The following is a 16263-nucleotide window of genomic DNA, read 5'->3' as shown; positions in this document are numbered from 1 at the left end:
GTCTGGGGCTCTCTTCGTCTGTGAGTCTACTTTCTAAGTGTTGCTCACTCCTCCGGACTCTTGGAGGAGCTCAAGAGTGGTTTGAATGAACACCAGGATGTTCTTGAGACTGCTCATTCAATGTGTGTCTACTGAGGTCTCCTCCGAGCCAGGCTTGCTGCTTGTGCAGCAGCACCCTGGGGGCCAAGGAGCAGCTTCTGGGCGGTGTGCTGGCTCCAGACGAATGCACTTGTTCCCCCCAAGTCTGCCTCAGTCGTGTGGTGGTTCATGTTACTCATACTGAGGAAGCGTCTCTGGTCAGACACAGTGCTCAGTGCCTGGACATGACAGATACTTTGACGTGGAAAATTCTGTTTTTTCCTTTGTAGGTAATTGGGGCCCCCATCTTGTCGTTGTGAGAAGTTGTAATATACTCAAGTGGGAGCTTGAATTGAAACGTTGGTGTCCCGGGCTCAAAATCCTCTCATATATTGGCAGTCACAGAGAACTCAAAGCAAAGAGACAGGTATTTTTTTTTAAACATAAAATAAAGCTAAACAGAAAGCCATCTTAATTTTTATAAAAGACACATTAAAAAATGTGAAGACATGCTTACTAATGTAATTATTAAAAATCACTCATTCATGAGTTAACAAACCTTTACGTTGTTCCCCTCGAAAGCATAGACAGTACCGCCTCGGCCTGGCCGTTCCCTGCCAGAAGGGCCACACCCTTGCAGGCCCAGGTGTGCACAGAGCTCAGTGTCATTGTCCAGAAAGTGGGGCAGTTTCCTCCGGAAATGGTCTTCTCTGGGGCAGTGCGGCACTTTTCCCTGGAGGCCCTGCTGACTTCCACAGGCACAGAGGAGAAGCTGGGTGCCCCCAGATCTGAATTTAAAACCCATAGAAACATTTGCACAACGTGCCTAATAGATGACGTTTCTGGAACAAATTTTAACTTATTAACATTTTTTCTCTGCCCTATAGTTTTTAGTACTAGGTCACTAAAGGTAGATTCATCACAGCTTTCCATTGAGTAGAACATTTTGGACCATTAGACGACATTGTGTTGAGTAGTGTTTACTGAAAAAGTGAGAAAAAGTGAGCTTTCAGTAGTATTTTCTTTTTTACTGTTTTAGTCTGTTTTTGATGTTATTACAAAATATCACAGACTGGGTAATTTGTAAGTATAGACATTTATTTCTCACAGTTCTGGAGGCTGTGAAGTCCAAGATCCAGATGCCAGCAGATTTAGTGTCTGGTGAGGGCCTGGTTTCCGCCTCCCAGATAGGGCCTTGCTGCTGCATGTTTTGGAGGGCACCTGGCGGAAGGGATGGAAGGGCAAAAGGCTCCAGGCTGGTTCCCTCCAGCCCTTTCCTGCTGCACAAGCTCATCCTTGAGAGCAGGGAAGTGTCCACTTCCAATACCACCACCATGGGCGTTAGGTTTCAGCATGAATTTTGGAGGGAACACATTCAAGCCATAGTTCTGTGTCTGGCTTTTAGTTTGTTTTTAGAAAGCGTATAATGCAGTCAGTTGCAATACAGATGTTGACATCTCTTATTTTTCTGAGCACACTTCCCCTTGTTTTGATTAGATACTAGAAGAGCTCGCCCTGCTTCAGGATCCTCTGCTATAATCTCAGTATTTTCCAAATGGTAATTGTCAGCGCCTGCAGAATAGCTTCTTAATTTGTCAACGAAACTGCTTTAGACCCCTAGAGGAAGAGATAAAAACATAAACGCAGCCATTTTCTGTGCGGTAATAGCAAGTTATTTAAAAAAGCGAGTAGAATTATAGGTGGGAACGGAGTCACTGGGTGGAGAGCTTTGGGAAGCGTGTGTCCTCAAGGTGGTTTTGGAAGACAGTGGAGTGCGAAGGCGCTGAGCTGTCCTCTCTGTGCTGCAGGAGTGGGCCGAACCCAACAGCTTCCACGTCTGCATCACGTCCTACACGCAGTTCTTCCGGGGCTTCACCGCCTTCACACGCGTGCGCTGGAAGTGTCTGGTCATTGATGAGATGCAGCGTGTGAAAGGCATGACCGAGAGGCACTGGGAAGCGGTTTTCACCCTGCAGAGGTCTGTGTGTTCCGTGCTTGTCATTGAGTGTTCTTTGCTGTTGATGTAAAAGGTTCTCTTGAAGAAATCTGCGTAATTGCAGACACAAAAAATGGCCTTTGAGCTAGAGAATTGCTTTTCATCTTCATCCCAGCACGTGGGCCAGAAAGCCCCAGAGCTGGGTCAACGCAGCCCCCCTTTTCAGTCATGTGCACGTTGACATTCACAGTGTCAAATAACTGTCCCCTTTCTCACACGTTGTCCGAGAAGACGCTCTGCATCCAGCCCCGTGGCTGGAGAATTCCAGTGTTGTCTCTTGTCCTGTTTGCAGCCAACAACGCCTGCTTCTGATCGACTCGCCGCTGCACAACACCTTCCTGGAGCTCTGGACCATGGTGCACTTCCTGGTCCCAGGGATCTCCAGACCCTACCTGAGCTCCCCTCTGAGGGCCCCCAGTGAAGAGAGCCAGGATTACTACCATAAGGTGGTCATAAGGTTACACAGGGTAGGTTGGGCTCTGCCATTTCAGCTCAGTGATTAAACGTGTATGCCTCATTGTAAACGTGTTACAGCAGCATTTTTGGAAAGAAAACAGTAAACAGTTTTTTATTTTCAGGTGACACAGCCATTTATTTTGAGGAGAACTAAGAGAGATGTGGAAAAGCAACTGACAAAGAAATATGAGCATGTTTTGAAGTGTCGCCTTTCTAACCGACAAAAAGCCTTATACGAGGATGTTATCCTACAACCCGGGTGAGTGTGGACTCTGGGCATGTGCCCCCTTCGCTGTCCCTGCCTGTGAGGGACAGAGGCCCTTTCTGTGGCCTCAGCAGAAAGCTCTTTTCCGTAAGGATTGGGTGTCTGGAGCTGGAGGCCGAGGTGCCCTCTTGGGGGCAGCAGACTCTGCGGCCTCAGGTGTTTCCAGGCTCATGCTGGCCCTGCTGTACTTCCTGTCTCAGAAGCCCCACTCCTGTGTAGCTGCCCATGTGTAGGGTGGTGTCCTGGTGCTGCTCTCTGTGTTGCCCAGAGAATTCTGTGAATTTTAGTTTCCATTCATCTGGGAGAGACGATGATTGAGCAGCTCGCCTTCCCACAGCCAGCCTGGAGGCCCCAGAACTTGGGTCGGCTATGGCCCACAGGAGGTGGCACGCTGCTTTCTGCGGCGCAGTGAGCAGGGTGTTGCATGGGGTGGAATGCGCCATTCAGCGCACACCATGTGATGGCTGGCTGCTGTGCCTCTGCAGGGACGTGCTGGTGCCGGAAGCTGTGCCCCTGGAGTTGACACAGTGTGGGGCCCCCCTTTGATCCTCTGAGGTCGTCAGATGTGCATGGTTTTGGTCTGTCTGGCTTTCCAGTTTTCTGAGTTTAGATGAAAGAAACCCAAAAAACCCTGGAAATCAAGTTTTGGAGGATTTGAAATTTATCTGTGCTTAGTCATCACAACTCAGTCTCTGCTGGGGGTGTGGCCATGAGGCAGTGCTGCAGGGTTACCCCCTACCCCATGCCACCTCAGTGTCCCTCACAGGCCACAGTCAGACACACTGGATCAGCGACCCCACTCCTCCACCAGCCACGTGCTCGTGTGCTCCCCTCCTTGTGGGGAGACGACATGGGGACCCTGGTGAGCTGCTGTGGCGGGAGCAGATGCCAGGCGATCGTGTGAGTGCACTCCGTGGCCATGGGCACAGCAGACTGTGGTTTGCGGAGACTAGGGGTGAGCCCATGTTAGCTACACACGCACACCCCCACCTCCCGTCCTGGGTCTCCCTCTCTGTGCCTCATCCTCTGCTCTGCAGCCGGAGGGCGTGCACTCAGGGGCTTGCCAGCGTTCTGTGCATGTGCACGTGGCGCCTGGGCACCCTTGAGAGGAGGGTGACTGTGAATGCAGCTTAAACCTGGTGAGTGAAGATTTCAGGAGGGAAGGTAAGTGTGCATGATGACTGTGGAATTTCTCAGTCCTTCACAAATGACACAGTACAACTGTCCTTTCTCCAAGAGGAAGGGCAGCGGAGCAGCACCTCACTCCACGCCATTAGTGGCGAGACTCTCCGGGCATTGTAGAAACTTTGTATGCGTGGACAGAAAACGCTTTGCCACGTTGCTGAAGCTCTGGTGTCAGATTTTTCAGTAGAATACTGAAATCAGCCTGTGCCAGCTTTGGTAACACACTAGTTGTCATTTGAGTGGAGAGGACTCACAATGTATGCAGGGTTTGGGCGCCAGCGTGTCAGGGAGGTCACGTTGACCACGCCCTGCGTACAGGGACCGTCTCAGGGAGTCTGACCCATTGCCCTTCTGGGGTTGTGCCCACGCAACAATTGACCATGCCCTGCGTACAGGGACCATCTCAGGGAGTCTGACCCATTGCCCTTCTGGGGTTGTGCCCACGCAACAATTGACCACGCCCTGCGTACAGGGACCGTCTCAGGGAGTCTGACCCATTGCCCTTCTGGGGTTGTGCCCACGCAACAATTGACCACGCCCTGTGTACAGGGACTGTCTCAGGGAGTCTGACCCGTTGCCCTTCTGGGGTTGTGCCCACGCAGCATGGTTGTTTGCTGTCAGGGTTGCAGTGTCGTCTGAGGTGTGAGAGGCTGGTGGCCCTGGGACCTGTAGGGGGAAAGCATGTCTTCTTCTGCTGGGCTCAGGCTGGCTGTGTGGCATCTGCTCCCCGGGCGGAATGGCAGAAGGGCACTCGGACTCCTCATGCACGTTTTCCTCTTTCTTTCCGAGACTGTGAAATCAGGCTATAGTGCATTAGGTGTGCGCACGCCTCGCCCCCCTAGAGCACCTGGTAATCAAGTGTTTGGGGCGCTCTCTGGTGCTCGACGGGATCCTCGGGTGGTCCAGGAGCGTCCTGTCCTGGTCAGCTCCTCCCTCTTGCAGGGACCGTGCCACACCCGCTGCCGTGAGGGCAGCGCCCGTATTTCTGTACCGTGAGCTCCAGAGCTGCCAGACCAGACTCCCTACCTGCCCAGACCACCCTGCACTTGTGCTGGCCTCTCCTGGTTCCTGTTAGCCAGGGCGAGTTGCCTTTCTGTTATCAGCCCGTCCATGTGGGCTTTAAGTCCCATCCCTTCTCCGGAATCATCCATCTTCTCAGCCATTATTTTTGAAGCACGTGCTGTGCCCCGGCCCTTGTGCATGTAAGTCCTTCCCTGGTGTCTTTTCCTTCCCACCGCTGCTCTCCAGAGCCAGGCTCGCAGGAGCTCTCCCGATGCTTGTCTCCATTTTTCGGTCTCCACTCATTTCTCAGCCCCTATGCAATGTGCTTCTCATGTGCCAACGCCTAGCTGTGTGGGGACTCAGGACTCCAGGCATCGGCTCCCCTGTGGAGCCCTCCTGCTTGGGTTTTTGTTTTCGTTTTTTTGTTTTGTTTTGTTTTGTTTTGTTTTTTTAAAAATTTTTCTTGAGATAGCGTCTCACTCTTGTCACCTAGGCTGAAGTTCAGTGGCACGATCTGAGCTCACTGCAACCTCTGCCTCCCAGGTTCAAGTGATTCTCCTGCCTCAGCCTCTCGAGTTGCTGGGATTACAGGCATGCACCACCACACCTGGCTAATTTTTTTTTGCATTTTTAGTAGAGATGGGGTTTTACTATGTTGGCCATGCTGGTCTCGAACCCCTGACCTCTAGTGATCCGCCCACCTTGGCCTCCCAAAGTGCTGGGATTGCAGGCGAGCCACCACGCCGGCCCTAGTTGGGTTCTGTGGTGCGTGCTGCTGCCTTGGCCTCCCAAAATGCTGGGATTGCAGGCGTGAGCCTCCGTGCCGGCCCTGGTTGGGTTCTGTGCTGCTGTCATGGTGGTTTCTGTCACCTCCGCTTGAGCTGACCCTTGAGCTCCTCACATCCAACATGGCAGAACTGAGTTCGTGTTCTCCCAAGCCTGGCTCCCTCCCTGGTGTTCCCGTTTTAGGGTGTGCACCACCATCAACCCAGTTGTTTGGGTTGGAAATTTGCCATTGCTGTCTCCTCCCTTCTCTTCCCATGAGTCTGCCATCTCTCTCCAGACCAGTTACCTGTCGTCACTGTCACCCTGATTTCCTCCCTCAGGCTGCCTGGTGCTTTGTGCTCACGCCAGAGGGCTACTCCCTACCACGGTCCCATTTCCTGCCCAGCCCTGGTCCCAGTGTGCGTTGTAGGTCCTTCTGTCTGCCCCCTTCACTGGGTGGTAAGACACACAGGGCATGGACCTGGGCCCTTGTCTACCCCCGCGCACCACCTGCAGGGCCAGTGCAGGACCAGGCGTCAGAGCTGCCAAGCGGGTGTGTGAGGGGCTTTGCTCTGCTGTGCTCACCCTGCCCCTCACTTTGCTTATCCCCCTTGGTTGCCCCCCACGTCTCTTTGAGAGCATTCGCTATGATTGTGAATGAAGAATGAACTGGAGTGGCTGTCTCTGGTCAGCTCTGATGGGGCGGTGTCACTCTAAACGGGGATGGCGAGCAAGTGCAGAAGGCCCTGCCTGGGACGTGGACTTGAATGGCCACTCTGTCTAACTCAGTAAACGGACCTAGAAAAATCTGCTTCTGCCCACCTTTCTGGAGTTGAGACAGTTGATCGTGAGGGTGGGAATATGTCCATGTGCCATTTGGATTGAATGCTTCATGCTTTTTCCTCCACGGGCAGCACTCAGGAGGCCTTGAAGAGCGGGCACTTTGTCAATGTCCTCAGCATCCTCGTGCGGCTGCAGCGCATCTGCAATCACCCTGGGCTCGTCGAGCCCCGGCACCCAGGCTCTTCCTATGTGGCGGGGCCCCTGGAATATCCGTCCGCATCTCTAATCCTGAAGGCACTGGAGAGAGATTTCTGGAGGGTAAGTGGAGGATCCAGAAAGCGGATCACTGTTGGATGTCTTTTCCAGGCACATCATAGATAAAACCATTCTTGGAAATGGTTCTCAACCAGCTCTTCTTCTGCAGTTGCAATTGCAGCTCTGCGATACATGGCACTGTCTAGCGGCACTGATGGCTAGACATCAGTGTTCCACCTCCGGAAGTTTACCCAAGGGAGGCAGGCCCACAGAGTGCAGAGGTGCAGAGGGCAGAGATTCACAGAGTGCAGAGGTGCGGAGGGGAGGGATTCACAGAGTGCAGAGACTCACAGAGTGCAGAGGTGCAGAGGGCAGAGATTCACAGAGTGCAGAGGTGCAGAGGGCAGAGGTTCACAGAGGGCAGAGATTCACAGAGTGCAGAGGTGCAGAGGGCAGAGATGCACAGAGTGCAGAGGTGCAGAGGGCAGAGGTTCACAGAGGGCAGAGATTCACAGAGTGCAGAGGTGCAGAGGGCAGAGGTTCACAGAGTGCAGAGGTGCAGAGGGCAGAGATGCACAGAGGGCAGAGGTGCAGAGGGCAGAGACTCACAGAGTGCAGAGGTGCAGAGGGCAGAGGTTCACAGAGGGCAGAGATTCACAGAGTGCAGAGGTGCAGAGGGCAGAGGTTCACAGAGTGCAGAGGTGCAGAGGGCAGAGGTTCACAGAGGGCAGAGATGCACAGAGGGCAGAGGTGCGGAGGGCGGGCTTTCTTGGCGTTGTGTGGATTGTGGCCTGGGAGAAGTAGCTGAGCACGCACGGTGCATCCGCAGAACTTCACCAAGGGCGTGACAGCACCTGTGTATTGGCGTGGAGGAGGGTCTGCTTGCCGAGTGGCCATTAGAGGGGGCGCATCTGGATGCCCACGTTAGGGCCCTGCCATAGAAATCAGTTTTGATTCTTAGGTGCTTTTTATGCCACTTCATGCAGCAAGACTTTTTTTCTTTTTTTTTCTAGGAAACCGATCTTTCTATGTTTGATCTCATCGGCTTAGAAAATAAAATCACTCGTCACGAGGCAGAATTGCTGTCTAAGAAAAAGATACCACGGAAACTCATGGAGGAAATCTCCATTTCAGCAGCCCCAGCAGCCCGACCAGCAGCAGCAAAGCTGAAGGCCAGCAGGTGCGTGCGACCCAGAGGCAGCAGGGAGGGTCGGCTCCCAGGGTCCCCGCAGCTGACCCAGGTCTACGCGTGGTGAAAGAAAGGCTGCTAATGTACTTGGGTTATCTGCTGCTCTTGGGACCTTGCTGATGTCCTTGGCTGTGGTACGTGTGGCTGTGCAGATGCCTTTTAGGCTGTGTGGTGCAGTGCAACTACTTGTCTCCCTGAGCAGCAACCGCCTTGATCGTCTTCATGGCAGTTTTAGGGTAGGGTGGGTGTCAGGGCTGCATTTAACCTGGTACCTCCTGTGGTGGAGGCTGGTGTGGCCGGACCACACGTGTCATGAGTGTGGCAGGCAGAGGGCTCCACCCCCACCGTGATGTCATTGTCTTACAAGTGACGTGAATGATTCTGAAGTGATGCTTTTGCCAGTGTCGTGAGGCTGGGAGGGACAGACACGTTAGATGATTAAAACAAGATATAAATGACTCGTAGTCTAAATCTAGCAATTGGAAGTATCCAAAATCCTGTGCTTAGGTTAAAAAGGAAAGGAAAGGAGAGAGGCGTTTGGAGATGAAGGGGCCAGTTCTGCAGACAGGTCTTTCTTGTTGGCACTTCTGTACTTGGCTTCACTGGGACTTTGAGTGGATCACCCTCCCCTCGTCAGTACCAGAGGTTTCTGCTTAGCTTGAGGGGCCACGACCCAGCAGGCTGCTCCTCAGGGAGCCTGCAGCCCTCAGTTAAATGAACAGCACCCATTCTAGTGGGTGCTAGTCTGTGTTTTTAAAATGGCTTTTTACAAAAACGTTTATAAAAGTTTTTAATAGAGACAGGGGTCTCACTCTGTTGCCGGTCTGGTCTTGAACTCTTGGGCTCAAGGAATCCTCCTGCCTCAGTTCCCCAAAGTGCTAGAATTACAGGTGTGAGACCACACGCCCGTCCTAAAAATGACTTTTGATGGCCATCTCTGCCTGTTAACGTTGTATAGGGGTTTTGAAAATGGCCAGTATAGTTCCCAGCTTAAAGTGGGCACTGTGGCTCATGCCTGTAATCCCAATGCTTTGGGAAGCCAAGGTGGCAGGATCTCTTGAGCCTAGGAGTTGGAGACCAGCCTGGGCAACATAGTGAGACCCTATCTCTCAAAAAAAAAAATAATATAATCCAGGTGTGGTGGTGCACACCCATATTCCTAGCTACTTAGAGACTGAGGCAAGAGGATTGCTTGAAGCCAGGAGTTTGAGGCAACAGTGAACCATCACTTGTACGGCCACTTGATCAGACTTTTGTCAAGTTGATGTTTCTCCTCACTCCCCTTAGCCCTTGTGCTATAATAGATGTGTTGTTTTCTAATCTACATTGATACGATTGTGAAAGTTAAAACAGCTTTCATCCTCGTATTCCCAGGAATCTGGGCAGATTTAACATACCACTTTGGTGTACTTAAGTCTTGTTAGCCACTGCTACCGGGCTTGGGGGAAGCTTACCTAGGGCAGTACTTAGGCGTCTTTCCCTTCCCTCTGTAAACTGCACTCTGGGTGCTGGCCCCTGAGCTGGCTTCCTGTGGGCAGCGGTGAACCCCGGCTCCTTGAGGTGGCCTGTTCTCTCTGTGGTCTGATGCTCTGTGTCTTCTTGCCTGGACCAACGGGCATCTAGGTTGTTTCAGCCTGTGCAGTACGGCCAGAAGCCCGAGGGTCGCACCGTGGCTTTCCCCAGCACTCACCCGCCCCGGACGGCAGCCCCCACCACAGCCTCTGCTGCTCCACAGGGCCCGCTTCGAGGACGGCCGCCCATCGCCACATTCTCTGCCAATCCGGAGGCAAAAGGTAGACTTCACGTAGTTGTCTGCTCTCCGCCTTGTGGAGGTTTTTGTGGGACAAGTCCATGGCACTTTCTTCTTGCACCTCTGGACGCGGTAATCGTCCCCAAGTGGGACTAGGCATCACCTGCTGGCTCTCTGAAGGTGCCTTGTTGAGTTCTTGATGAGTTTTAGACTTTTTGATGGCTGGTAATGGATGTTTTCCCTATTGAAGAAATTTCACTCCTAGGTTAATAAGTGTTGATCTGATACTGACAGCCACTGGGCAGGCTGTTTCTGTTGACAAGAGGCGCATGCGTGCAGTCGTCTAGGAGACTCCTGAGAACGTCTGCTCATATTGTATTTCGTGCTGTCACTTGAACTTGATTATTCTTTTGAGGAAGGATAGAGTAGAAAAGGTCATCAAAATAGTTAAAAGTAGTATTTCACCACGTGGCCAAAGGGGCCCTCCACACCATGTCCATCGGGTTTTCTGAGCTAAAAATAAATGCGGAGACCTGCATTGTTGCCAGCGTTCTCTATAGAAATATGAGTGGAAGCTCTGTTGATGTTTTTTTGTGTGTGTTTAGGAAATAGTTTCTAATTGATACTAATGTTTGGTTGGGCTGACTTCTAACAGTTTCTGTTTACTCTGAGAAATGTACCGCATAGAGTACTGTAGCTCAAAGTGAAGATAATTAACAACATGTAAAATTACGTTTCTTTCACTCTGTAAACTATATGGCCCCTCCTTTTTTTTTTCCTTAAGAGGGGGCTTCTCATTTGAGAGACAGTGTGAAATGTTTATTTCTTTAAAATTCGGTTTAAAATAATGTATTTTATTAAGAACCTCTAACAGCTTTGCACAAACAAACCTTATCGATTGCAGCAGCAGCAGCCCCGTTTCAGACCTCTCAGGCTTCCGCCAGTGCTCCACGACACCAGCCCGCCTCGGCCTCCAGCACAGCCGCTAGCCCGGCCCATCCTGCGAAACTGCGGGCCCAGACCACAGCACAGGCCTCCACCCCAGGCCAGCCCCCGCCCCAGCCCCAGGCCCCCTCGCACGCGGCCGGGCAGAGCGCGCTGCCTCAGAGGCTGGTGCTCACCTCGCAGGCCCAGGCCCGCTTGCCTAGTAAGTGGCCTCACCTTTCCAGGTTTCTGCCATCTCTCTACCCCAGAGGAGTTGTGTTAAGAACACGGGGATGTAGGAGGAGCCTTGCTGTCCACTCCTGTGTCTTTCCCCAGCCCCATGCCCAGCGCTGCCTCTCACCAGTGCAGCCACCTCCGGCATGAGTCTAGCAGGGAGCGCCTCTGCGGAGGCCGCGTCCGGCCTTCTCCTGTCTGTGCTCTCTCTCCTGACCCCGCCATCCAGCTCTGCTTTCCTGCTGCGCTCACTCACTGCTTTGGTGCTGTTGTCGGCACTTCCCAGTGTTAGCCCCGGCCTTGTTCCACCAGCCACACAGGTGCACTTTGGGGGAGCAGATGCTCCTAGAGTGACAGCGACTGCTTTTGTTAAGGTCGCTTCCTTGCCAGTCATGTGAACAAGCTTTAGATTCCTAAAAAACATTAGCTCTTTTTAATCTCTCGCCTGTTACCAAACTTAAACTTGGGATGAATAATTGCTCAATCAAGATATCTTGTAACAATTTAATGACTTAAAAAACACAGTTATTAATTTTTTAAATACAGAACATTTTGCTGTGTCCAGTGGGATTAGTATGTTTTCAGACCTTACATGTACCCTATTAATTCTGTGGTGGAAATTATCCTGACTTAAAGTATTATATTGTTTCTCAAGTGCCACCTCAACTCCTTTTTTTGTTGGTATAGCCAAATTGCGTGGAGGCCTTTCTGGAAAGATGGAGATGGGAGAGGGAGTGATGCAGAGAGACACTGAGTTCAAACTAATTGTCTTTCCTTACAAATCTCTCTCTCTCCCATTGCCCAAAAATAAAGAGTAATTGTCCTAGTTAATTGCCCTAAGGGAGAAAGCAGTTGCATATGTTACATCTTTATCAAACTAGACACTGTCTTGCGTGGGATGAAAGTCATGTTGGTGGTTGCCAGAGGAGCTGTTCTTTGGGAGATCTGTAAAGTGAGCAAAACTGCTTTTCCTGTGGGCCGGTTCTCACCTGTGTATGGAGCAAGGAGGATTGTTGGGAGATTGACACTTCTATGCACAAATCTCTGTCTTCTGTTTCCATTTTCCCCTCCTTGTTCACAGTTATTCTGTGGGCAAGATGCCTCTAGACATTTTTCTAGTCTCTTACTAACTGTTCTTTTTATCATATCACTAATAATTCTGGCATGGATTTTCTTGGGAAGAACATTTAGACTCAAGTATCAACCATTGGGAAATAAATCTTTAAACCTGTTGTTCAGTAGTAGCCGGAAGGTAATGCCTTTTTGAGTTGGGGGCATATGACCACGTCTGAGTTATGTTTTTTCAAAAAAAGGGTTTTAAGCAACGCTAAGTTTTACTTTTTTTTTTAAAACAGTAAATGTTATAGATTGACTTTTACCGTCTAATTCAAATTAGTATGAAGTTTTATATCTTCAAGATTTTTTTATGTATGTGATTTATTTATGTATTTAGAGGCATTGCTAGATCTTGTAGGTGCTGTAGCTCACACCTGTAGTCCCAGCTACCTGGGAGGCTGAGGTGGGAAGATCACTTGAACCCAGGAGTTTGAGGCTGCAGTGAGCTATAATCCTGCTACCACACTCCAGCTTGGTTCATAGCCAGACCCTGTCTCTCACAAAATAAATAAATACATTCCTAGATTTTGGAGAGTTATGGGTGCAACTGAAGCTAGTTATTTTTTATATTTGTGAAGATACAGTCTCTCTTTGTGAGCTAAATTGGACAGGTACTTTCCACATTTATAAAGTTCTCTAAAGTTTAGGTTCATGTGTGAGTTTCCAAGTGTATTACAAATAAATTTCTGCTTTTTTTTTTTTTTTTTTTTTTTTTGAGGTGGAGTTTCACTCTTGTTGCCCAGGCTGGAGTGCAATGGCCCAATCTCAGCTCACTGCAACCTCTGCCTCCCGGGTTCAAGCGATTCTTCTGCCTCAGCCTCCTGTGTAGCTCAGATTACAGGCGCCCGCCACCATGCCTCAGCTAAATTTTTTTTTTTTTTTTTTTTGCATTTCTAGTAGAGATGGGTTTTCACCCTGTTTCCAGGCTGGTCTCGAACTCCTGCCCTCATGTGATCCACCCAACTCAGCCTCCCAAAGTGCTGGGATTACAATTACAATCATGAGCCACTTCATGCAGCTGATTTCTGCTGTTTTTGATGTTTGCTGCTTTTTTATTGTTTGGGTAGAAAAGTAAAATATTCCTTAATAGCTTCCTTAATATTATCAATATCTGATATCTAAAATCCCTACCAGTTATGGTTAAGTAAAGTTAACCATTAAAATCTGACATTTTGTTTTCTCTTTTTAATGAAAATAATTATTTTTAAAAAGTTGTAGAAAACACTACCTGATAAACATTTCTGTGGTGCTTCAGTTTATGATAGATGGTCATTATATACAAGAAATGATTGTCAATATGACACACCCAAATTTTTTCCAAAATGATCTGAATTCACCTTTTCATCTCCGTTTCAACAGGTGGCGAGGTAGTGAAAATAGCTCAGCTGGCATCCATCGCAGGACCACAGAGCCGCGTGGCTCAGCCGGAGACGCCGGTGACACTGCAGTTCCAGGGCAGCAAGTTCACCCTGTCGCACAGCCAGCTCCGGCAGCTCACGGCGGGCCAGCCGCTGCAGCTGCAAGGTAAGGATAAGGAAGAGAGAGCACTTGACGCTGAAATTGACAAAAGCGCCTCACCGTGAGCCCTGCTGCCCGCAGGCCTGCTTCGTGCATGTACGCTTCAGGCTTTTCCCTGTGTCCAATGATGCGTCTCATGGTCCGCGGAGGACCGGCCCAGCGAGACGCCGTTCAGCAGCCACTGGGCTGCCTGCGCTTGACGCGTGTCAGACAAACAACTGGCACGTTCTTTCCCAGCATCTGCCCTTTGAAGAGAGTTTCGTATTTTGTAGATCAAAGTAGAAATATTTGGCCAGGCGTGGTGGTGCTCTCCTGTGGTCCAAGCTACTCGGGAGGCTGAGGTGGGAAGATCACCGGAGCCCCAGAGGTTGAAACTGCAGTGAGCCGAGATCGTGCCACTGCACTCCAGCCTGATCACAGAGTGAGGCTCCCATCTCTAAATAATAGATAAGTAACAGAAATATTTGCTGCTTTCTAATATAGGTGTGAGACAAATTGTCCCCAAAACACCACAGGATTAGTAATTTTATGTATGAGAAATCATTTTCTTCTATCAACAGACTTAATTTTAACTCCCAGACCCAAAGCCCAGACCTTTGGTGAAGAGCAGTGTGTTTATATAGTAACTGCTCTTTAAAAAAAGTGAGGGAGAGGAATTGAGTAGTGCCTTGTCCTGGTGGTGGGATCATTGGCTCACTCTGTTTTAGTTTAGGGTTCAGGGAGCACCCACAGCAGCCCCGGCAGCCGCCTTCCCCCTCCTTCCTCGACAGCAGCCTTAGGGGCTGCCTCCCTCCCACCCCCACACAGCAGCCCCGGTGGCACCTTCCCCCACCTTCCCTGACTGCAGCCTCAGCGACCGCCCTCCCCAGTGCTTTCCTCATGATCGCTGCCTGTGGTATTTGTCAGGGGGGAAGGTTTTGTCATTAGTGGGGTGAGCCCACTGACCTCCTTGGAGAGAGACACACATCTCAGCAGAACAAGGCCTGCCACAGAGAAACGATTCAGTTTGGTTTACTTCCTTTTTTTTTTTTTTTAAACATTTTTTTGGCCCACAGAGGTGGGGCCAATTGGTAACATCTCTGATGGCCGCCAGTTTTCATAAAGTATGACATGGGAAGCTATCTCCAGAGTAAAAGAAGTCAGAAAGATGCAGTCATACAAGATCCAAAGTGGCAGCCTCCTTAAAAAGCAGCAGAAAAGCCACAGGCATCTGGGCTAAAAACAGGGTTTTGTTCCATTTCTTCATTCTCCTTGACTGCTGTCAGGAGTGACTGCAGTGATCTGGGAGTGAGGATGTCCAGCTCAGTACCTCGAACAGCACAGCAGGTCCTCAGCAGCTGTGTGTCACACACCTTCCGTAAGGGACAGAGGGTAGATGGCCTTTTCTTGACATTGAGCAAGAGACCTTGCCTCTTAGTATGTCATCATCCACTGTTGGTGATGGGTTGCCACTTTTCTCACAGTGACTGAACTTTGCATTGATTTGTTTGTTTAGATTTGATTTTCAGTTTGTCGACTTACTTTGTACTGTTTGGAAGTGCCTGGAGTGTGTGACTGTGATGTACACGTGCCTGTTATTGACACCTAGCGGACCTATGATTGCAGGCAGCGTCCTCCAGATCGTGTCCGCCCCCGGGCAACCCTACCTTCGAGCCCCTGGCCCCGTGGTGATGCAGACCGTGTCTCAGGCGGGCGCTGTGCACGGCGCCCTGGGAAGCAAGCCCCTGGCCGGCGGTCCCAGCCCTGCACCCTTGACCCCACAAGGTAGGGTGCTCTGAGCAGGAGGGAGACTTGGCTTGGAAGCTTCTTTCTCTTCCATCTAAGGCGAGTGGAAGGCATTCATGTGTCTTTGACTGTAGCTCAGAACAGCACAGTCTAGTGTGTGGCCATCTCTGATTTCTATAGATGTGTCATTCAGCCTGATTTATTTTCTTTTTCTTGTGCTTTCAAAGGTATTGGTTGGATATAACCAGCCTCCACTGTCCTTAGGGTTTTGTTTTGTTTGTGTTCTCACAAGAAATTTGGAATCATGAGAAATCTTGCTTGTTATTCGCCATCACATTCAGTGTGCTCAGTCTCCCCTGGGAGTGGGACCGTGTGGCCGCCCATGCAGGGCCTGGTTCTTTGTCCGGCCCGAGCTGCCACTCCTCATCCTGTCTCGCCACCTGCTTCACCTCTGAGTCTTCACTCTGCCCCTGCCTTGGCCCTGGGTCTCCCTGGACATGCTCTGTCATGATGTGGTGTGTCCTCTGGAACCCAAAGACCTGTGGCGGCAGCTGGGAGCCTAGAGGGGTGAGGCTCTCTCCTTGGGATGGAGCCCTTGTCCTGGTGGCCGAGTGGTGTTTGTTCAGTTCCAGCCCCACCTCTGCATAGTGGGCAGTGATGTTGGGTGGGCCACTGCCAACCTGTTAGGCTCTGTTAGGCATCAGAGGAGGCTGCGAGCCTGGAGTGGGGAGGGGCCATGGCTTGTTCTCCAGTCCTGTTAGCGTCACCCAGCAGCAGTCCTGCATGCCAGCGTGGTCAACAGTTCCACTCGCCAGGTTTTGCCCCTACCCCCAGAACCAGGCATCTTGGGGATTCCAGAACCAGCTGCTGCACCCTTCTTCGCGGGCTGATGAGTCACTGTCCTGTGGAAGCCCTCCTCAGCTTCAGAGACCCCAGTACCAACTGGAGTCCTGGACCCTGAGGGTCTGAGCCCAGACACCCCTACCCCCAAGTGCTGAGTTCTGACAACCTCAGCCTCTCTC

At 50.8% G+C, this 16263-nt stretch overlaps 1 protein-coding gene across 19 annotated transcripts in view; it reads left to right on the top strand.

The window, feature by feature from the left end:
- Positions 1-16263, top strand: part of LOC105490546 (E1A-binding protein p400) — a 135325-nt gene that overhangs the window by 65565 nt on the left and 53497 nt on the right. For 13 of the 19 annotated variants that reach the window (XM_011756299.3, XM_011756297.2, XM_071070762.1 and 10 more), the window contains 10 exons: positions 369-505; positions 1887-2056; positions 2367-2541; positions 2653-2789; positions 6662-6848; positions 7799-7965; positions 9598-9767; positions 10629-10871; positions 13358-13522; positions 15122-15280. In XM_011756299.3, the coding sequence (XP_011754601.2) occupies positions 369-505; positions 1887-2056; positions 2367-2541; positions 2653-2789; positions 6662-6848; positions 7799-7965; positions 9598-9767; positions 10629-10871; positions 13358-13522; positions 15122-15280 (1710 nt within the window). The remainder of the gene's footprint in view (positions 1-368; positions 506-1886; positions 2057-2366; positions 2542-2652; positions 2790-6661; positions 6849-7798; positions 7966-9597; positions 9768-10628; positions 10872-13357; positions 13523-15121; positions 15281-16263) is intronic. The other 6 variants (XM_071070765.1, XM_071070767.1, XM_071070766.1 and 3 more) reach the window with 3 other exon arrangements.

This window comes from Macaca nemestrina, chromosome 10 (genome assembly GCF_043159975.1).
Source record: "Macaca nemestrina isolate mMacNem1 chromosome 10, mMacNem.hap1, whole genome shotgun sequence".
In the NCBI taxonomy this organism is placed as follows: Eukaryota; Metazoa; Chordata; class Mammalia; order Primates; family Cercopithecidae; genus Macaca; species Macaca nemestrina.
This window is presented reverse-complemented; position numbering and strand designations above follow the sequence as displayed.